This window comes from Pogoniulus pusillus, chromosome 4 (assembly GCF_015220805.1).
Source record: "Pogoniulus pusillus isolate bPogPus1 chromosome 4, bPogPus1.pri, whole genome shotgun sequence".
NCBI classification, from domain to species: domain Eukaryota; kingdom Metazoa; phylum Chordata; class Aves; order Piciformes; family Lybiidae; genus Pogoniulus; species Pogoniulus pusillus.
The window spans coordinates 39921883-39944308 of NC_087267.1; the positions used below are offsets into that span (position 1 = coordinate 39921883).

A 22426-nucleotide genomic window follows, 5' to 3' on the forward strand; every position below is an offset into this window, starting at 1 on the left:
TATGATGACAGGAAATATGGAGTTAGCTGTGAGGGATAGTGCTGAGGAATCATAACTCTTCACACACACACATATACACACATACACACATGCATGCCTATGAATATACACACCACACATTGTATCAGTGATGCTCCAAAATAAATAGAGTGCAGGGATGAGCTCAATAAAGAGTTTGATTTAATGTTGTAAACATCAGAGGTTCCCTTCGGGGAGCCCTTTTCACACTTCAAACAACATTGTCTGAGAACTGAGCTCTTTGTAAACCATGTCCTTTGTTGGGGTGGAAATTATTATCTGGCTTATGCTCTCTGGCACATAATAAACACTCAAGGTCACGGTCGCAATCTGCAGAGGCTCAGTCCTTGCCAAAGTCTCATGATTCTTTGATGAAGGCGGGAATGGACATCAGCATGCCTCAAGTGTCTGCTCTCCTTGAGTAGAAGCAGTGGGGAAAGGAGAGGCCCACACTTGTCCCTGTGGACACTGGTGTCTCGTTTAGCTGCTATAAGCTCCTTCTTCCCTATACGATCTACACAGGTAGATGATACACACATTGCCCTTTAATTTAGATGTCCCAGGTTGCCCTCAATGCCATAGCCAGCTTCAGCACACAGCTCTAAACCCCATTTTAGGTCACTTGGGTAATGGAAATAAATTCATAACACACCTTCCAATTCCTATACTACCTTCCTAACCACTGGATCTTCTCCTTGCCTTTGAAGGACTGTTGTCCTTCCCTCTCACTTGAGCCTGGAGGCTTAATTTGGGGCTGCAGGACTCAGTTTGACCTGATGAGGAGCACAGTATGGTCCTATAGCTGGAAAAAAAACCCAGGTCCTTGGGTTTTCTGCTGCTTGCCCTTAACCACTGCACCCTGAGCAGCTGCACTAAACAGGATGTGGCTGCTGACGCGGCAATATATTTAATAAACTTAATCGATGTCATTAATATGATCTAGGGAAACACTGATTTGTATCAAGCTGTAGCAAAATTACCTCACTCTTTTGTTACCTTCATTTTCCACATCCTTTTTGAAAAGTCACAGTGGAACAACTAAGCAGAACATTGCACCTCAGCCACACACCATAAACAGTGCAAACCTCACTGAAAGATACACTATAAACCAAATACCCTTTCCAATGGAAAGCATAAGTCACTTGACTCTTAAACTGGAGAAATCTAAGTGGACAGATCATATGGGCTAAGGTGTAATCATGATACCCACAAGTCTTATGTTGTACTGTTGCAGCTACCACTCTTCACTGCAATTATTAGCCTCCTTTTCAGCCAGCTTCAAGCTTAACATACCGTCCCCACCAGCCCCCTGCCAAAGCTATTTGATTATAAATAGCAAAACATCACGTAAGTGCAGGCATGTGGGGAGCAGATACAGCACTGAAAAGTGGGCCATTGGGAAGAAGTATTTACTTCTTTTTAGGGTCTGAGCCTGTACAAACACTTAGTCATGTGAACAGCTGGCTACTCCAGTGTACTTTCCCAAAACTCGTGGAGCTGATTAGCCTTAAAGGCACAAATGTAGTATCTTGCGAGATCCAGCTCTTGCAAGCCTTGTTTGGAAGTTCTCAATAAGAACATAGTAATGGAAAGAAGAAGTGTGCTTTGGAAGCAGTTCTTCATAAATGCTCTGTATAGAAACCACAAAATCTACAGCCAAGTAGCCACCTCAACAATTAATTTTATCTCAGTTATAACCTATGTGTTAAGCATTTGTCATCACAGAATCATAGAAGCAACCAGGTTGGAAGAGACATCCATCCTGATTTCTTCCTAATGACCTGAGGCTGCAGATATCCCAGAAGGAAGATGGAAAATGTTACATGGAGCCACTTTGAATCATAGAATCAACCAGGTTGGAAGAGACCTCCAACATCATCCAGTCCAACCTATCACCCAGCCCTAGACAATCAACTAGACCATGGCACTAAGTGCCTCATCCAGGCTTTGCTTGAATATCTCCAGGGACAGCAACTCCACCACCTCCCTGGGCAGCCCATTCCAATGGCAAATCACTCTCTCTGTCAAGAACTTCTTTCTAACATCCAGCCTAGACCTCCTCCGACACAACTTGAGACTGTGTCCCCTTGTTCTGTTGCTGGGTGCCTGGCAGAAGAGACCAACCCCCACCTGGCTACAACCTCCCTTCAGGCAGTTGTAGACAGCAATGAGGTCCCCCCTGAGCCTCCTCTTCTCCAGGCTAAACACCCCCAGCTCCCTTAGTCTCTCCTCATAGGGTTTGTGTTCCAGGCCCTTCACCAGCTTTGTCGCCCTTCTCTGGATACATTCCAGTATCTCAACATCTCTCTTGAATTGAGGAGCCCAGAACTGGATGCAGGACTCAAGGTGTGGCCTGACCAGTGTTGAGAATAACCTCCCTTGTCCTACTGGCCACGCCATTTGCACAGCAGCAGTGACTTGGGTAGATGTTCTGTGTTCCACTGGTGCACAAGGAGGCAGACACTACTGCTCACTGAAGTCAGTGGCAAAATTCCCAATAACCTCAGTGGAATACAGATTTCATTTCACCTGAACTCTACTGCTCAAAGTTGCTTCTCCACTTATGTTGCTTTACAGAATCAGTTGTGTAGATGAAAAAAAATCCCAAACCTTTTATGAGATGCAACTGAGAGGTACCTGAAATGTAGGTAGTCTGCAAGTGGAGACCATTTGAAGTCTGCTCTGACCATCTATTCCCACTAAGCCAGTAGTCTTGTGTGCCTCATTAGACACAGAGATTACACTGTAGAGACATTATGGAAGGTGAGGTAGCTAACAGATGTATGATAAAAAATGCATAGTCTTATGACAAGGTAGTCCAGGAGGTCCTCATTATAAAAGTCATGATAGGCTGTCTCCACTGACTAAACACTTGCACCATAAGAGAGAGGAGCACTGGGTGTGCTGGATGCTTAAATATGGTCAAGGTTATGGGAATGATACCGATAATCATTGAGAGGAAGCACCAAGCTCTCCTCCTTCTCCACCAAAAATGCCTTTGAAGCAGATTCAATGGCTAGAATGAGAAAAGAAGCAATAAACCCCCTGCTACTTGGTGGCATAAGCGATCTGTGTAGAACACGCTTCTGAAACAATGACTTGGCAAATGGAGATCTCATCACTAATTCAGAAATAACAGATGATATCCAGCTGAGTTTAGTTCACCCAGGAAATGTTTTTAGCAGCATTTATCCAAACCCTTCAAAAAATTGCTGCACCACTTTCCAGAGATGTCCAAAACTGCAACATTTATGTTACAAGAAGCTTTCCAGAGCAAGGAGGAATGCGATACTGCATTTTGCTCAAGAGCTCACTGGGGAGGACAGAGGCAGATCTAAAGCTGTATCTCTGAAAACCTCCATGCTTTGCTTTCATTGTACAACTGTTGGTCTGTAACCCACTGGCACATACTGACTCTCTTTGAGGGAGGTGGATTTGGGATGTGGGGTGGTAACAAGGGAGGTTGTAGCCAGGTAGTGGTTGGTCCCTTCTGCCAGGCAACCAGCAACAAAACAAGGGGACACAGTCTCAAGTTGTGCTGGTGGAGGTATAGGCTGGATGTTAGGAGGAAGTTCGTGACAGAGAGATTGATTTGCCATTGGAATAGTGTCATGGAGGGCCTGTAGGACCGAACAGAAGCTTATTTATGCCTGGACATGTTTTTCTGCCAGGACTCCTGGTTGTAAACAAGTTGTGTAAGCCACACACACCCAGCTTGTGTCTCCCTGGGGCAAATCCATGTGATCCTCATATTTGGGAAAGTCCAGGCAAGAGCCTTCTGCCTATTATGGTAAGGTTTGGCTTACAGCCAACCTGACTGGTCACTCTGGTGGCCAAAGAGGCCATTAATCTTGGCCCACAGTCAGTAAAGAGGGGTGCACAGCTAGACACATGCTCAGCCCTCTCTGACCCTATCCGCAGCTCAGCTCGGACCACATTGCAGCGCCCTGCTACTCTAACTCACCTGCAAGGCTCAGACACGGAGTCTGACCCTCACTTGCAGCATTCAGAGGCTCAGACCTCATGCTTTGATTCAATTGCAGCTCACCTGCCTGCGTACCTTTCATGCAGAGCTCATTTAAGCCTGCACATATATATATAAGGAGCCTATAGCCTCCTGATCCAGCTGTGCATATTTGCAAGCTGTATTGCTATCAGGACCTGATCCTGCATTGATTTACCTACGGAGCTTAGACTCCCAGCAGCCGAGCACACTTCGCATGCCCGCTGCTTATTGCCTGGTAAAAGCCACTGCTGCTGAGAGAACCAGGAAGCAGACTTTGGATTGTCTGCTAACACACACACACAGCCTGCTACCTGTGTGGAGATCCGTGCCAGAGACAGCATGGATATTCTTCTCCTGCTCCTGAAGTCCTGCCAGCTGATATCCCTGGACACAGCATCCAGAAGAAGACAGCAGCATCAAAGGCAGAGATCATCCTTCACCAGGAGAACAAAGGTTAGAAAACCTAAGACCCCAGAGACTGGGGAGATTTATCCTTTCCCCTCAAGCCAGGAAGATTCCAGCATCCAAGTCCATGGGCAGAGATTCCCCGAAGTCTGGACATTTGGCATAGGCTGTGACACAGCCCTGGAGGGTGATTAATAAATAATAAGACTTGTGAGTAAAGCTTTAATACCTCTGTAATATAAGTTACCTCTGCCATAGAGTAGAAAGAGTTTCAGCCCACCCTGCTGGACAAATAGCGTAAAAATCCCAAGTGGCATTAAGCTACAGGGAAAACTCCTCTCTCTGTTTGTAGCTAGAATGTTTGCTAGTTAAATAACAAATCCCTGTATATATTTTGTTTTCATAATCATGGCTTGAACATTAATATTAATACACAGTGGTTGGGGGTGGCGAGAGTTCATAAATATTGAATTTAATATATGGCCTCAAATTAACTTCTCACCTCCGCCAAATAGGCGCAGGTATAGAGAACCCCCTCTGCAACAAATAGGCTGCTCAGGGAGGTGGTGGAGTCACTGTCCCTGGAGGTGTTGAAGCAAAGCCTGGATGAGGCACTTAGTGCCATGGTCTAGTTGATTGTCTAGGGCTGGGTGCTAGGTTGGACTGGATGATGTTGGAGGTCTCTTCCAACCTGGTTGATTCTATGATTCTACAAATATTCTAAGCCTCCCTATTGCAGTACCATTTGCATGTCTGACATAGGATCGTAAGATGTTAGGGGTTGGAAGGGACCCAAAGAGATCACAGAGTCCAACCCCCCCCTGCCAGAGCAGGACAATACTATCTAACACAGATCACAGAGGAACACATCCAGACAGGCCTCGGAAGGCTCCAGAGGAGGAGACCTCACGACCTCCCTGGGGAGCCTGTTCCAGTGCTCTGTGACCCTTACAGTAAAGAAGTTCCCCCTTGTGTTGAGGCAGAACCTCTGCCCCTGATCCATGCTTTACATGCTTTACCACAGCCTTGTAAAGCCAGCCTTTGGCAGAAGGAGACTCCTGGCCCCAAAAATGGGGTAAAATCCTTTCTTGGGTATTGTTTCTAAACGGAAGATTAGATTCTGCAGAAAATATCCAAACCTATGGAGCAGTCTGTGAATTTCCATTGGCCCCTGGCCATGACATGTGCAAGAAAAAAAGAGTTAAAAACCAAAAGTGTGTGTGTGGGGAAGGCAGCAACAAACATATTTTTTATCCTTTTGTTCCTTTAGGAGGAACAGAAGCTGTGTGCCTTACAAGTGCCACGTTTCTTTGTTGCACTCCAGCAACCAACAGAGATGTAACGGGGCCAGGAGCTGGATGCTTATGTTCTGTGTATCTTGGATGTTAGGCTTTGGAAATTCTGCCTGGTTTACAAATGGTCACCTCATTCTCTGCTGGGAGTTGCATTCCTATTGTTTATTCTGTATTTCTAGTATTGACTTTTGTAACTTGTTTAATTTCCTGAGGCTCAGGTCAGTATCATTTAGAAATGCTGTTGGGTTTTTTTTTTCCCAACTCACAAGAGCTGAATTTAATTTCCTAGATTTCCCTTTTCTCACACAGACAATGCAGTTATTGATGGGGCATTGTGAAAAGGGCAGGCTTAGGCCTTGACTTCTCCTCAATTCTCATTTGTATTGATGTCAGACACTGATGCAGCTAATAACCATCAGCAAAATGTATCTCATTGTCATTGGCAGGGAGCATGAAAAGCAAAAATGTTGGTCTTCTCAATGATTTACACTGCCTTCTGCATCCCAAGCCTTTCCAAAGATGTTTTAATTGTAAAGGCTGAGCCTCAATCTTATCTTCAGCCTAATTTGTAATCACAATGACAATTTACAATCAGATATTGCACATCATTCCCACTAGGAAGAAATTGGTGACATCTCACTGTACTCCCACCACTTTTATAGTCATAACTCACTGAATGCCTTTATGAGTGTCAAACCATTAATTAACAATGGGGGTAATTCATCAGCCTGGGCATGGGTAAGACTTCATTAGGAAGTAAGCCAGAATGGTAAAGACCTTTGAAAGGACTTACTTTCCATCTAGTCCCAGGACTGAAAGCAGCAGTAAGCTGAGAAAAAACAATGAGTGTCAAAGCGAGGAGCATAAACCCCTTGATGCCAAACAGAAGTATCTGTTCTAGAACCAAAGACATTAAGTTGTACTTTGCTTTGGAATTTAACATGATTTTAAGCTAGGTGCCAACTTCTATTCCAACAGACCTAGAAAGGTCAAGGAGTGCATCCCAAACCCATGTCTGCTGAGGATGCAGAGGTGGCAAGAGCCCTGATGATAAATCTCCCCACCCTCAGAGGGATGCAGACTCCATCCTCCAAATGAATGTCTGCAGATCGAAGCAGAAAGCAGCGCTACCTTAAAACTCACTGACAACTTCTATGCTAACTTTCTTTTTCTTATCAGGTGTTTTACACTCAATTACACCACTTCAGGCTGATCCTGGGGCTCAAATTGCATCACTAGGACAGTTTTGCAGTCCATCAAGCTGTTGAGCTAGCTGTGACACTGGCCCAGGGAGTATGTACACTCAGGAAGAGCTCCTCTTTTCCTGCAAATGCACACACAGACTAAGGCTTTTATCCAGCCATTGCTCCTGAAAATGCAAACAGAAATGGCATTCGTGGTAACTGTGAGAGCACAAAAACACAGCCTAATGCACACCTGGGGTGAAAATGTCATGCCACTGACTGCTTTCTGTTGCAGCTATTATAGCAACCAAGATAACATCTTGGTTCATATATAATGGTTCCTGCCTTAAAAGACTCTGATTAAACCCCCACTTTTGGATGCAGCTGGTAGTGTGGGGTGATGCTGGTCAAAATTACATGAGCTGCTCTTGTTTCAGCTGCGTGTTCCTTGGGTAACACTGAAGCCATCCATGTGCAAAGGCATCATTTAATTTAAAGCACTTAACAGAGGTTGAAATCATTAACACAGTCAGACTAGGCACTTTTCTATAGTTACCACAGAGAGATTACACTGCTATTGCCAACTCAGACCTGCTTATCCCTCTCTAGGGTTTTCCATCTCTTCCACTGAACAAGAGAGAGTAAAAAATATGTGAAACTGGGCCTTTACTGTAAGGAGGAGGTGGACTACCATCTGTGAAGCAAAGATGAGAACATCCAAATTCATGGGATGCTCTTAAGCACTTTTTTATCACCTTGGCAAGGAGGTCATGAGCTGGTTGATGCTCAGCTTTCTGCACACTTGCAGAATTTCCCCTTTTCTTCAAATACAAGATTTCTGGATTCATTAATTTTTGGCATATCCCCCTGCTGCACTAGAGTAAACACACATAAGTCAGCATCTCACTGAATGCTGGCACAGAAACTCAACAGCTTGGTGCATAAGATTAAAGTCCATCACAGTATTCCAGGAAAATCTGGAGGACAAAGTTGGAAGTTGTAAGAATAAGAACACAGAGTTTTTTTGCATGTAGCATGGTATGCTACATGACAATGCTCTCTGTACTGAGTGCTTCACACAGCAGTGACTGTTGCTTACCAAGGGTGCCGTGCTGCTTGCTCACAGGTGTATCTTTTATTAGGGTCCTTCTCCATCAAATTCCGAATGAAATCTTTAGCTGTAAAAAAAAAATATATATATATATTAACCAACTACATATATATATAAAAAAATAAGTTAAAGCAATACAATTGATGCCTACTTCCATTGCAGGATGATCAGCAAATGTTATTGACTAGGCTATCAAATGCCATCCAGTCACAGGACGAGAAAATGGCCCCAAGTCATCTGTCATTTATTGGTACAGTTTTATGGGTTGAGTTGAATCTGCTCAAAAAGACAATCTGTTCTGACAAGAGAACAGAACAGAATCAACCAGGTTGGAAGAGACCTCCAACATCATCCAGCCCAACCTATCATCCAGCCCTAAACAATCAATTAGACCATGGCACTAAGTGCCTCATTTAGTCTTTGCTTGAACACCTTCAGGGATAGCGACTCCACCACCTCCCTGGGCAGCCCATTCCAATGGCAAATCACTCTCTCTGGGAAGAACTTCCTCCTAACATCCAGCCTAGACCTCCGTCAGCATAACTGGAGACTGTGTCCCCTTGTTCTGTTGCTGGTTGCCTGGCAAAGAGACCCACCCCCACCTGGCTACAGCCTCCCTTCAGGTAGCTGTAGACAGCAATGAGGTCACTCCTGAGCCTGAGAAGAAAGGATTGATATAACAAGGAGACAGATAGTGAGAGAATACAACTGAGTTTTGAGGCTTGTTAAGAGAGTTTTATACACTTTTTTTTTCCCCTGTGGTGTATTTGGAAAGAGTCTGTTGCCAGCCTGGAACTTCCTGAGAGACAGAAATCACTGCGATGTGTTGGGGCTTGGCCTATGCTTATTGAGCTTTTCTCATCACTGGTGGGAATGAGCATCACCAATGGAAGGTCCCTGGACCTACAGGGAGACCAGCAAGCACTGTGGCTGTTCAGACCCCAGCAGCAGGCATGGCAGCTGCACCAGAGAACCAGCTTTTGCTGGTATCAGTTGCCTTCAATCATTTGTCATTTATTAGTACAGATATAACCAAAGTGACTTAGGGCTAAATCCAGGTTATTTAGTATGGTAGATAGAAGCTAAAGGTGTCTACTCCTGCTGATATATTTAGGAATGGAATGCATAATTCAGACTCAGCAGATCCCAATCTTCCTAGCTCTCTGGTCAGTTAAGTGGCTCTGATCATCTTAGTGGCCTGAATTATGACCACATCTGTTGGAGATGCTGCTGGTAAACTGAATGGGAAAAACAAGGAGGAGGTCAGATGCCACAGTTAAGAGGAGTTTCTCATTGCTCACTCCAAGCACGCACAGGGGCAGCTGCGAGGACGTGTTGTGCATTTAAAAACAAGTTACAGAGGAAAATGGATTCCCCTGAGCATAAGCTAATGTTGTTTTAATTGACACTCTAATGGAAGGAAGGGAGATCACATCATGCCATGTATCCAGTGGCTGTAGAAGAGAGTAGCCACAGTGGAGCCAAACACGGCAGGCAAGTCTTTGTGCTGATTCACGCGATGGCCTTTCTCCTAATACGCACAAGTGTCTGCCAACAGACCTTCCTATTTTCTCTGAAAACTCTTATGGGCTCAAAAAAACCCTTCTCATCACGTCACAACGGTGTCTGGATGGCAGATGCAAGCAGCATGAGGTGCTCTCTCTGGAGATAACACGATATACGACCACCTTTCAAATACAGCAATGTTCCTTACATCTCACTTCCTGAATTGGTAGTACTAACGACTCAGAAAAATGCACTTCTAGGGATCTTTCTGCATGATGGAATATTCCTGGAATTCCTCTGTTCTCCTGCATGAAAAGGCAGATGCTCCCCTGGTTTGGACAGGGCAAGGACCCCGATCTCGTGTGACCTCTTGGAAACCACACAGCATGTTAGTGGCGCGGACACGCTGTAATGCTGAACATGTCCCTGCTGCCACCTAGAGACACTGATGCTGGCAGACCATGAGCCGCACTGCAGCCACAAGTCTTTAGGCATTGCTCTCTGTAACAAGTCGATCCATCTGTCTCTCTGCTTGACGCTACCAGAGCAGGCACAGGCAGGCACCATGGGATGGGGAGCTGGACAAGCATATGAGCAGCTGTAGGGATCAAATCATGTAGGCAGCGCTTCCAGTTCCTGAATCTGCTTACCAACCTCATTTGGACATCATATCACAGTATCACAGTATCACCAAGGTTGGAAGAGACCTCATAGATCATCAAGTCCAACCTGCTACCACAGAGCTCAAGGCTAGACCATGGCACCAAGCGCCACATCCAATATGATCCCTTGAGTTCTTTGCTGGTAACACTTCAGACTGGTTTTGGACCTGAAGTGCAGTGTCAGTTATAGAACCAAACTAGTTTGCCACCTTAATATTAACAACATAGAAAACATCTGCTTTTTATTTGGATATGATGAAGAAATTAAACTGTTTTGTCTTTTCAGGGTAGTCTTCTGCTACCTTCATCTTCTGTTGCAGCTACATTTTAGTGCTTTGTGTGTGGCTGGACGAAATGGTACATATAACTCTCTCAAAGAAATATACTCCCATAAATACCTGAACTGAAAGAAATGCACATTGCTGATGTTGTCAGTCAAAAAGAGCTCAGCATGTGATGGATAGTTGGCACACCTAGGGGACGGTATCTACAACAGGTACGCATGCGTGGTGGCTGCAATTAAAGGAGCAATAGGTTCTTACCTGACTCAGAGATGTCATCCCAATACGGAGAGTCGAACTCATACTCTGCCTTAAGGATCTGCTCAAAGAGTTTGGAGTCATTCTCATCATAGAAAGGGGGATAACCGCAGAGCCTAAAGGAGAACGAGAAAAGAGAGATGTGACCTTTGGACCCATCTGAGTGACATGAGGGAGAAGGAGGAGAAACTCTTCTTTAAGACTTGAACCAGAAAGTTTTCCAGCACGCGAGCCCTACCATAAGAGAAGTTTGCTCAGGGACATGTAAAGTCTGAGTGGTACTATCCTGGACAAAGGAATTCTGCATGAACACGTGGTGCATGGTTTTGTGTGTTTAGCTGGAGGACTAGTTTTATTGCACAGTCATGAGCCCTTCCATCTTCTCCTTTGTATGTGGTAAAGAGGAACTTTCTTGAGCTACACCCTGCACTCACAGAGCACCAGTCCCTCTTAATCCTCAGTGCCACCATTTCCCATCCAGGAGTCTTCTCTGGACTACTCCCACTCAGTACCTTACACTGGCCACTTATACTGGCTTTATTTTCTCCTAGATAGTGGAGAGGCAGTGCAGCAGCTCTGCAGACATGCAGGCACAGCAGAGCCTTGTGAACTGTGGACACATGAGAGGTGGCAACACTTACCCAGTCACCTGCTTGGCGTCAGATGGGCTTTGAGCACAACCTCTGGTCTCTACAATGTGCAAAAGACTGTAATTGTATGGGGAGGTTTGTTGTATGACTGTGGAGCTACCTTCATTGACCTCTTCTCCAGCACAATAGGGAAGAAGACGGTGCAAAGCAGAACAAAGATCTCCACAAAGCTAACAGGCAAAAGGCAGGATGTATCTGCAGGTTGTGCTGGGCTCCCAGGCAGAATGAGGACATCTGGGAATCACTGCACCTCTGCAGCAAAGCATGTAGAGGGTGCACACGGACCTGCTACTGTTGTAGAGATGTGTGCTGAGCCTCTTCCTTTCCCAGTTCAAACTGCCCACATCAAACTGCCAACCTTGCCTATGGCTAACAACAGCCCTGTCCTGGTTTTCAGTGTTCTCAGAAAAACTAGCCTCAGGACGAGCAGGACACTGGATACCATTTGCCAGGTTTGAGCTAAAGCACTCAGCGTGCATGCTCCCAGTGCTGAGGACAGCAGGAGAATCATTCTGCTGAGGCAGGACTCCTTCAGCCCTGCAGATGCTGGGCATGGGAAAAAACACATCTGGCACTGTATGAAGCAAAAGCAGCAACAGAACTCACGTGTCAGAAATCCCCCAGATCCAGCCAATGCTGCCTATCCCTCTGCCCAGACATGCTGGCAAAGATGCCCCTTCTTTAGGTCTCAATGCCAATACTACAAAGCTGGTATGGCTGGTCCATACCAACTCTGGCCCAAGGTTTTAGCAAGCCCATCCTACTCACAGGCAGACAGGTCCTCCTGCCTCTACTGTCTCACTATAGACATGTTCCAGTTTTTGCCTCTTATCTCTAGTCCATGGTGGAAATTATTATTTCATATATTTTGCCAATACTGAAATGATCCTTTTTTCCTACAGTTTTCTTAAACCCTGAGTCAATCAGCCTGAATAAAGGATTTAACTGAGAGCCAGCCATTATAAACAGACTGAAGATCTAACTGAAACACTACACTGCAGCAACAACCGAGCAAGGAGAGCAGGACTGTAAGAAATGAAATATTCAAGATATTTATAACCTAAAGCCAGCCAGCTGCCCTGGAGGTTATTTGAACCAACTCGACACTTGAGGGTGAAAGGAGCAATGTTTTGTTAGCTCTGAAGAGCCAGTGTGCTTGATAAAGAATTTAAATGCTGAGTGAGATGTCAATCTGCGTCACATCCACATTGACCTGGAAGAACTCTAGTGAAGTTTGTAGCATTATAATGAATCCACTGTGGTTCAGCTGAACCAGAAATATCTCTCTTTATCTCGCAAAGCAGATGAGCCAGTCCTCCTTTGTGTCCTACTGCCACTATCTAAAGCAACTAAGATAACCTCATGCCAGACATGAGCTTACAATCAGATCAGGACTGCATACCTACTAAACAGGCACATACTTGTGTATGGGGCTTGATGCAGCAGCTTCCACATGGAACACAGAGGTGGAAGCGGTGTATGGGAAGGGTCATTAAAAACTCTGCATTTCAGCAAATGCCCAAAAACCCCTCTGCACCTGGATGATGGAGGAAAAACATCTGATAGCTGAATGCAGAAAGAGAATCCACAACCAGTCTCCAGATCTAGAAATATCTAAGAAGAATGTTCATATAACTTGCTTTAATGCAATCAATATCAAGTGTCTACACTCCATAGTCTTGGGGGGGGGGGAGATGTGCACAATCTGACACACATTCTTCCTGTTCTGTCACAACCCTCAAGATTGTGGGTGCTTTACTGAGGGGTTTGGAAAGGCTGGAGTCGATGGCACCAGCACTGCAGCTGTTTAGATGGCACTGGGGTAGAGATGTCCAGGCTGGAGGAAAACTGCTCCTTTAAAGGCTCTCGGAACCTTCACCCTCTTCCCTGGGGGACATGTCAGACTCTACACAAGCCTGTCAGCCCTTCATTAATTTCTTGCCTCCTTCAGCACTTTTCTTAAACAAAACCAAACTGCTCTGATAAAACATTTTAAGGCAAGCAGACAGTGCTGTGCATGCTGGGGCGCTGGCAGGCAGCTCTGGAGAGAGAAATAACTCTCTTAAAATGTGCACTGTACTAATTACCTTGGCAAAGGTACAAGAGCACAAGTTAGGGCTGCTGTGATTTATACACACTCATGGCAGCAAAAGGCAGGAGCAAACTGCTCAGCAGCAAAGAGCTGGAGGGCTATAACCCTGCAAGGGGAGGGAGCAGAGAGACATGAAACCCAGCCATAACCCCAGCTTTTACAGAGTATTTTACTCCTTCTCCTATCCACATCCAGCTCTTTCCATGCTTCTGTGCATGGGTTGAGTATCTACATGCCTGGAGTATCTAACTCTGCATCTCTGAGTTGAATGCAGTGCACTGCAGGGGCGCATGGTGGAAAAGCTCATGTATGAGGAGTTAGTGTCATTCAGGAGGATGCCAGAGCTACTGGAAACTGGGCACAGGGCAGAAAACAGACTCTTTTGGCTCTGCTTTTGACTTGCTGGTAAGATTTAGAGAAGTGTTGTCTCCACTACAGGTCTTGGCCATGGACATCCATCCAAACCAGCTCCCTGTTTGAGAGCAGGCTGAGTTCAGGGCAAGGGCTGGTCCAGGTTTGACCAGGGGTGGGGATGAAGCTCCTACACAGGACAACTCAGTAATGGTTCTCCAGGAAGCAAAATCATCGAGGACCTGTACCAGAAAGCAAGTGAGAAGGGAGCAAGCTCCTTAAAACAGATGAGGTGGCATGTAGGAGAGGAACACCAAGGCATCCTGACATAGGGAGGGATTGGGAGACCAAATATAGGTGGTCTTGTTCTTTTCCTTAAAATCACAGTCTAGGAAGACAAAGAATTTTTAAAGCTACTTACTGGCTTTGCAGTAAGGGATAAGAAAGCCCCAGTAAAGTATCATGCAATTTATGGCTGGAGAAAATCTTGCTGGACTTCAGCAACTGGGCTACCTTCCAAAGTCCATAACAAGTTTTTATTTAATTCTTAGCCAACCAAAATCCCACAGGCTTAATTTCCGCCTGCTGGGGCATTTCTGTGTGAAAAAAATGACCTCACTATCAGAGGTTCTGCTGCTTGTCTTCAGATATGCAGAAATGAAAAAAAAAAACCAACACTTCAACAACTTCTTGCTTTCAATGTGAAAAAACCCTGCATTTTCCTGGGGGAGCTTCAGGCAGCTATCAGTTGTCATAATTTTCTCACAGTTTCATCAAATAAAAGCTCTTCAGAACTATTTAGCAACCTTATCCCATCAGCAGCCTCCTATTCTCAGTTCTTGCCTTAAAAAAGAATGATGCTGATAAGAAAAACACAGGTGGATGTACAAAGGAAAGATACTGCCAGAAGTAGTTTCTAGAAGGCATCAGGAAAGCACAGGAGGAATACCAGGCATATCTTTTCCTCACTAGAAGGAGAAAGCAAATCCCTGAATCTCTTGCTATACATTGAGGGTGATACCAAACACTAAATAACCCATTTGCATGGTCAGTGTAGAGCCAGTACCACAACAGGCACCAGAGTTAGCTTTACAAGCAATTTTATACTGAGATTAGAGCGAAGAATTCAGTCAGTGCTCAAGGACCCAACATATATGGCCTGGGAAGCTATCCAAGTGCTATTTATAGGAATAAACACATGCATTCATTCTTACTTTAGGAACAGATCTTCCCTTCACACTGGCTGCCACTGGTGCCCTCACAAAACTCTGTGCAAGGACATATTAGCATGGGGAATACAAAACAAACTAAGCAGCAAACAATGAGGAGCAATCATTTGGCATTGCCTTTCCAGTGTTTAACTAAGCTATCCTGAGTAATCCAACAAGTCCACATACATTTTGCCACCACAGATCTTCATTCCAGAAGTGATCAAGTAAGCTACTCCTCAGTTTCTTGCTTGCATGTGGTGTCAAGCAGGTAAGAAAACTGAACAGCTTTTCCCAACATATGGCTCCAGGATGATGGTGGCAACTTCTTCTGGAATTGTATACCTCCCTGGTTGACCCTTCCATGCAAACATCATTGATGATTCAGGCACATCTGCTTGAAAATCAAAACTAACTCAGCATCAAAGTGTGAAAACATGACCCAGGATTTATCTCAAGTAATTTGCTTGATCTACTAGTGAATAGAATCAGAAGAAAATTCAAGGCAAAGTGATGATGAGACAGGAGGTGTTCACAGTGGCCTTCCAGTACTTAGAGGGGTCCTATAGGAAAAATGAGGAGTCCTCACAAAGGCAGTGAGAGGATCATAGAATCAACCAGGTTGGATGAGACCTCCAACATCATCCAGTCCAACCTATTACCCAGCCCTGTCCAATCAACTAGACCATGGCACTAAGTGTCTCATCCAGGCTCTTCTTCAACACCTCCAGGGATGGCGACTCCACCACCTCCCTGGGCAGCCAATTCCAATGGCAGATCACTCTCCCCTAACATCCAGCCTAGACCTCCCCCAGCACAGTCCCCCCTTGTTCTGTTGCTGGCTGCCTGGCAGAAGAGACCAATTGGCTTCAAATTGAAAGGGGTTGGATTTAGATTGGACATACAGAAGAAATTATTTACTGTGAGGGTGGTGAGACACTGGAACAGGCTGTTCAGAGAAGTTGTGGATGCCTCCTCCCTGGAAAATTCCAAGGACATGTTGGATTGGTCTTTGAGCAAGCTAATCAGTTGGAAAGTGTTACTGTCCATGGCAGGAGGTCTGGAACTAGATGATTTCTAAAGTCCCTTCCCACACAAACCATTCTATGGTTCTGTGTTATGGCTGTGAACAATCAGGGGCTGAGGCAGAGCATTTTGTGGTTCCAGTTCCTCTTCCAGCTTTCAAACATTTTACACACAGACACACACACACTTCATTATATCAAGTATGCATGCAATCAATATTTTAGCTGCTCAAGCTCTTCTAACCTCTCCTGTGATTCAGGCAGGTGCAAAAACCAGTGAAATCTCTTGTTCTTCTTATGCATTATGTTTTTAAGCTGAATAACTACCAAAACTACCTTGTGATAAGCAGGAAAGCAGAGCAAAACAACAGGACTGCTTCAAATGGAGAAATATTGCAATTGCAATAACAGGAAATTTCAGGCTGCTAAAATTAGTTGGTGTGAATAATGACTTCTCATGCAAAACAGGCTTTGATAAAAACTCTGCTGGTGCAGCCTCTGCAATCTGGCTGTCATTAACAAGAAGCATTAGAGACTGGCACCGAAACAGAGATATTCTTTCCTAAGACATCCTTCACCTTGCATATCACAGAAACAAATATTTGTCTAGAGCATTGGTGCCACAGGAATAGTTTGTTCTTCCAGTGTCATAAACTGAAGGCTTTCATGTGAGACTGAGCTTGTGTCTGGAGGCACTCAAACTGCTTGCAGTAATAATAGCTGAAAGCATCTTTAATTTATGTCTGGCTTCTGTGTTGGATTCCCCTGAGTTTCCATCTTCTTAAATGACAACAGACTGTTCAGAGGGGCTGTGAGTATTCGTAGGAGAGGTGATGGAGGCTGATGTGCTTGGATTGTCCTGTGCATAAATTCGTCTCCAACTGGTCTGAATATGTGCAAGTACCTTCAACTGTGTTGGCCATGGCACTGGAAATGGTATGTCTGGATGGGTGCAGTGATATATTGCAATTAACAACTCCTGCTCAGAGCAGGACTTACTAGCATTGTAGCTAGTGCTTGTGGCATCTCAGCATCATGCTGACCTCAGCTCTGCTGCCAAAACTAGAGAAGTTAAACCTGTGTCCTGTGATACTATACATCCCCAAAGGGTTGCTTCCTTCCAGCTTAGGGAAGCACCCTCTTCCTCTCTGTCTTTATTGCCCCCCTGACATCCACTTTCATATGAAGCCACATCTGCAGTTTCTGCCTATTCCTGGAAGCAAAGATGAGATCCAGTTCATGACAGATAGAATGTTCCATCTAAACATGAGGAGGAACTTCTTTGAGGGTGGCAGAGCACTGGAACAGACTGCTCAGAGAAGTGGTGGAGTCTCCACATCTGGAGTCATTCAAAACCCACCTAGATGGTCTTCAGAGGTCCCTATCAACCCCTGTCATTCCGTGGCTAGGTCACATAAGATATGGGCTGTTTCTAAACTCTCATTGTAGCAAATAAAGGTAGAGTGAACAGAGACCAGTGAGTGATGTGTACACACTGCAAAGCAGATGAAACCATACTGTGAAGGCAGAGGTCTGAGCATGGAGCAGAGTGTGATCAGTGAGTAGCCCCAGTATGGGCATTCAATGCTATTCAATAGTCAGCAGTCTCCCACTTGGCTTCCATCTGCCACTCCAGAAAGGTGCCCACAGTGTGTTGCACTTGCCAAACCCATGTGGCTATCCCAGGCATCTCACGTGGCACTAAGCACTCAAGTTTAGGCAACTGAATGAGCCACCCCAGGGAAATGACTATTTACATCAACCCTGGCTGTGCTGAGGTGCCCACACGTAGAGCCTTAGTGCTACTGGAGAAGCTGCTGAGTGCACAGGACCCCAGTCCCTAGCTGGCAGGTACACCATGTGACTGTGGGGGTCTGGACCATCCAGCAGCCACAGCTTGAGACCAAACAGGACACTACATGTGAGTGAAAAAGAACTAAGCACCTATGTTAGAGTAACCAAAGTGAGCCCTGGAGTGCTACTGACTGTTACAGGAGCTGAAGGCTGGAGCTCACGTACAGAAACATTCAAGAAAGTGATCTGATCTCAGATTGAATCCCATGTAAGCAGTAACAATCTGGCAAATACATTACCACACTCCTTCCAGAGCAAGGCACTACTGACATTCATTTGGGCTGTATACAATGCAAATCAAGTCTTTTTATCACAAGAAACACAGAAACCCTGAAAAATTTTCCTTGTCTTGCAAAAAACCCAAACATTTAAAAGGCCTCATTCTTACCAATCTGATTTAAGCCTTCAGGGTTTGGGATTCCCCATAAAGCAAAAGGGGAATTCACATATGAGGAGTGTATATGCCTCTCTGACAAGCTCAGCACAAGCTGATTTGGAAGGCAGAGCAGGAAACAACTGAGCTGAATCTTGCAGAAAGAGCAGCTTTGCTTAGGAGAAGAGGAGAATCGTGGGTGAAATGGAAACCTTCGCCTATAGAAACATGTTCACAAACTGGGTGTGGAGGACACATTACTCAGGACTGTCTCACTCAAATTCTTCCACAGGACACCTAACAACAGGTCTGCAGCCAGAAAAAAAAGACTTTTGGTGTATGAGCCATGGGCGAATGGGACTGAACACCTGGAGGAAAGCAGAGCAACGTTTACCTCCTGGCAACCAGGACACGACAGTTCACAATCCTCCTATGGGGTGCTAGAGGGACACATATTTTCAGGATGGATATTTGACAATAAACTGAACCTAGGCAGAAGTCAAGTATGAAAGTGAGGCAGCAAACTACTGTCTTCCACCCGCAGGCTCCTTCACACTCTGAAGCTGGTACTTGGCAAAGCAGCACAAAAACAACAGAATAGACTGTACCTGATTGTCCTGCCATGGCTGACAAGGAGCAGAACTCAAAGTCCCCAACTCTGAGTCTTTCTGTGCTCAGGTTTGCTTGTGGAAAGTGGTAAGTTGGGGTCAGCACACGCGCTCCTCATCTAAAAGAGCACTAGAAAATGATGTGTGAAGCAGCCCCTGAGGTATTTTGGCACGCCTGCTGACTTCCTCGCTGCTGTAGCATGTCCTGCTGGGCTTTGTCATAAAGTCAGAATCAGCAATGTTGATTTTTGCTTTGTTATGCAAAAGCTTTTTGCATCCTGCTGTTCATGGTTGCTCTAAGATAAATCCATTCCTCTGTAAAGTACTCAACAAGTTTCCAGATACTTATGGAGACTGGAAAGCCAGTCATAAAGCTAATGCTTTTTAGGCAGGACTTTGTTTCAAATAAGCAAACACACGTTCAAAGAAGCACAGCTGGTTTGGGTGCCATGTAGCTTACACTCCAAATGAAAATGAAAATGGAAGGAAAGAATATTGCACAGAGTGGATAAACAATGAGGTGTGTCCTGGCAAAAAATAGTTCTACTACATCATCAAAATGTTATTCATGTCGACGAGCCATAAAATGTTTGCATAAGGAAAAAGAGAACAAAGCAGGAATGCTTTAATGCTGTGCCTCATTGGAGCTGCTTTTTCCTTCAGCCTTGTTTAACTGTGACAGTTGTGTAGAAGGGAAAAATGGAAAAAAAGGAAATGCTGGCATGGAATGACATTTGTTTCTGCAGCAGCCAACAGCTACGCAGCAGCTCTGTGCTCTCTTGCACAAAAGGAACACACTAAGTGTTCACTGTGTGGTCACCCCGAGTCAGTCCATAGCAAAGCCTCAACCTCCTCTCAAAGACCTGCATGAATAGTTCCTGCTAGGCTGTGCAACCTATGCAATCACTGAATGACACACATCTGTTATTCAAATGGCACACCCGGACTCATAGACCTGGGCCCTCAGCACAGACTGCCTCACCAAGACATGCCCCTAAGCTAGAGAGAGTCCTTCTACAGGCTCACAGACAACAAGTTCTGCATTTCATAGAATCATAGAATCAACCAGGTTGGAAAAGACCTCCAAGATCATCCAGTCCAACCTAGCACCCAGCCCTATCCAGTCAACTAGACCATGGCACTAAGTGCCTCATCCAGGCTTTTCTTGAAGTCCTCCAGGGACGGTGCCTCCACCACCTCCCTGGGCAGCCCATTCCAGTGGCAAATCACTCTCTCTGGGAAGAACTTCCTCCTTCTCAATTCAAATATTAGCAGTGATTTTATACACCAAAACACACAGAGCTGCACGCAGGTGATAGTTCCCAGAAGGTCCTGGTGAATTTCCTATCTACTTCTGCCCAAATTTCAGCCTTTATATCTCTAGGAGTTGTCCATGTTTTGTGTTTTCCTGGGGTACAAGTGCCAGAAGTTAACTTTTTTTTGTCTGGATTAAGTGGGTAACTACATGGTGGGAGAGCATGTCACCAGTCCCAAAGCTGCCTGTGAAAAATCAGCAGATACTCACAGGATGTATGCAATGACCCCAATGGACCAGCAGTCCACAGCTTTGCTGTAGGGTTTCTGGGCCAGCACTTCAGGAGCTGAAAAGAAAAAGAAAAACAAGCACATGTTGTAAGACCAAACGTTAAAATGGCTCAAAAGGTAGGACCCTGAAACTTAAAGCTCTCTGAGACCTTGTGTTGCCTTCTACACACATGCAAATACCCTGCTGTTTCTGATGGTCACATTCTCACAATGAAGGATGACTTCTAAAGTGGAGCAACCCTCCCCATTTTTTGATTAGAGAGTAGAAACAAAACTAAGCACAAAAAAATGCATGAGAGGCTGAGGGTCATCACTTGGCTGTCAGAGGAATTTCAGGAGACTTGAAGTAAACTGATGCTGAGATTTGCACTGGTGCTGAGATGCACATTACCCTGGCTGCCTTGTAGCTCCACCACATCCTTCTGCCAAATCAGAGACGTGAAAAGGAAACTGAGAAAGTGCAGCATGTCAGGGAGGTGATAAGCCACATTTACAGGAGGGGCAGGAGACCTGTCACCACACCTCCCAGCAGCTGCTTTCCAAAGCCTGCTGAATGTCATAAGAAGGAGTCATTTGCCCTTTTGCCTCTGGGCAGAGACACAATTCAGAGGGACAAATGAAAATGAGCAGGGACTGGAAACATGCAGAAAGAAACTTCTGCCTCCATAGCTTTCATCCAGCATAGCCTGAATTTTGCTAGAACTGAGTCTGGGTGCACTTTGTGGGGCTGCTTTCCTGTCTTAAAATCATAGAACAGAGTCACAGGATGCTTGGGGTTGGAAGAGACCTTTAAAGGTCATCTAGTCCAAATCACTCTGCAGAGAATAGAATCATAGAATCAACCAGGTTGGAAGAGACCTCCAAGATCATCCAGGTCAACCTAGCACCCAGCCCTGTCCAGTCAACTAGACCATGGCACTAAGTGCCTCATCCAGGCTTTGCTTGAACACTGCCAGGGACGGTGCCTCCACCACCTCCCTGGGCAGCCCATTCCAATGCCAATCACTCTCTCTGTGAGGAACTTCCTCCTAACATCCAGCCTGTACCTCCCCCAGCACAACTTTTCAATGCAAATTCTTAAGCCTAAATTTTAAAGCCCTGCAACTTTAGTATTTTTTCATGTAAAGAAGCCTTTGCTTTTTTGGTTTTTTTTTTTCCCCTGAAAGAAAATGTCCACAATATCACAGGACATCAGAGGTTGGAAGGGACCCAAAGAGATCATCCGAGTCCAACTCCCTTGCCAGAGTAGAACCATACAATCTAGCTCAGGTTGGAGAGGAACACATCCAGACAGGCCTTGAAAGGCTCCAGAGAAGGAGACTCCACAACCTCTCTGGGGAACCCATTCCAGTGCTTTGTGACCTTTACAGTAAAGAAGTTCCCCCTTGTGTTGAGTGGAAACTCCTGTGCTGCATCTTACACCCATTGCTCCTTGTCCTATCCCAGGGAGCAAGTGAGCAGAGCCTGTCCCCCCCACTCCTGGCCAGACCTCAGATACTTATAAACATTTATCAAATCCCCTCTCAGTCTTCTCTTCTCCAGACTAAAAAGCCCCAGGTCCCTCAGCCTCTCCTCATAAAGCAGTGCTCCAGTCCCCTAATCATCTTCCTAGCCCTCTGCTGGACTCTCTCCAGCAGATCCCTGTCGCTCATAGTTATTTAGCCCAATGCAGATCTACAGCTCCTCCTGCTCATTCCCCAAGCTCCGTGCATTGATATATAAGCATTCCAGGGAGAGAGCTAATCTACTGGCTTCCACTCTTGCAGCCTGAACATTTCCAGCCACTTCCATTACCCACTGCACCTTCTCCATGTGTGCTGATTCCTTGTTACTTGATCCCCATGGTACATCTCCATAAGACATTAAAGGGTTCTTGTGTGTCCCCAGCATGCTGCAAGGTAACAGGCTGAAGGCTCTTTTTAGTCTGCCACCCTAGTGTGCTGTCCCTCAGCTTATACTCATTGCTAGCCCTTCTATCTTCTCTAACACACAAC

At 45.3% G+C, this 22426-nt stretch overlaps 1 protein-coding gene across 4 annotated transcripts in view; it reads right to left on the reverse strand.

Moving 5' to 3' along the window:
* Positions 1–22426, reverse strand: part of CAMK1D (calcium/calmodulin dependent protein kinase ID) — a 278957-nt gene that overhangs the window by 19662 nt on the left and 236869 nt on the right. For all 4 annotated transcript variants that reach the window (XM_064142642.1, XM_064142641.1, XM_064142639.1 and 1 more), the window contains exons 6-8: positions 20413–20488; positions 10730–10842; positions 8008–8086 (exon numbers count right to left, since the gene is read on the reverse strand). In XM_064142642.1, the coding sequence (XP_063998712.1) occupies positions 8008–8086; positions 10730–10842; positions 20413–20488 (268 nt within the window). The remainder of the gene's footprint in view (positions 1–8007; positions 8087–10729; positions 10843–20412; positions 20489–22426) is intronic.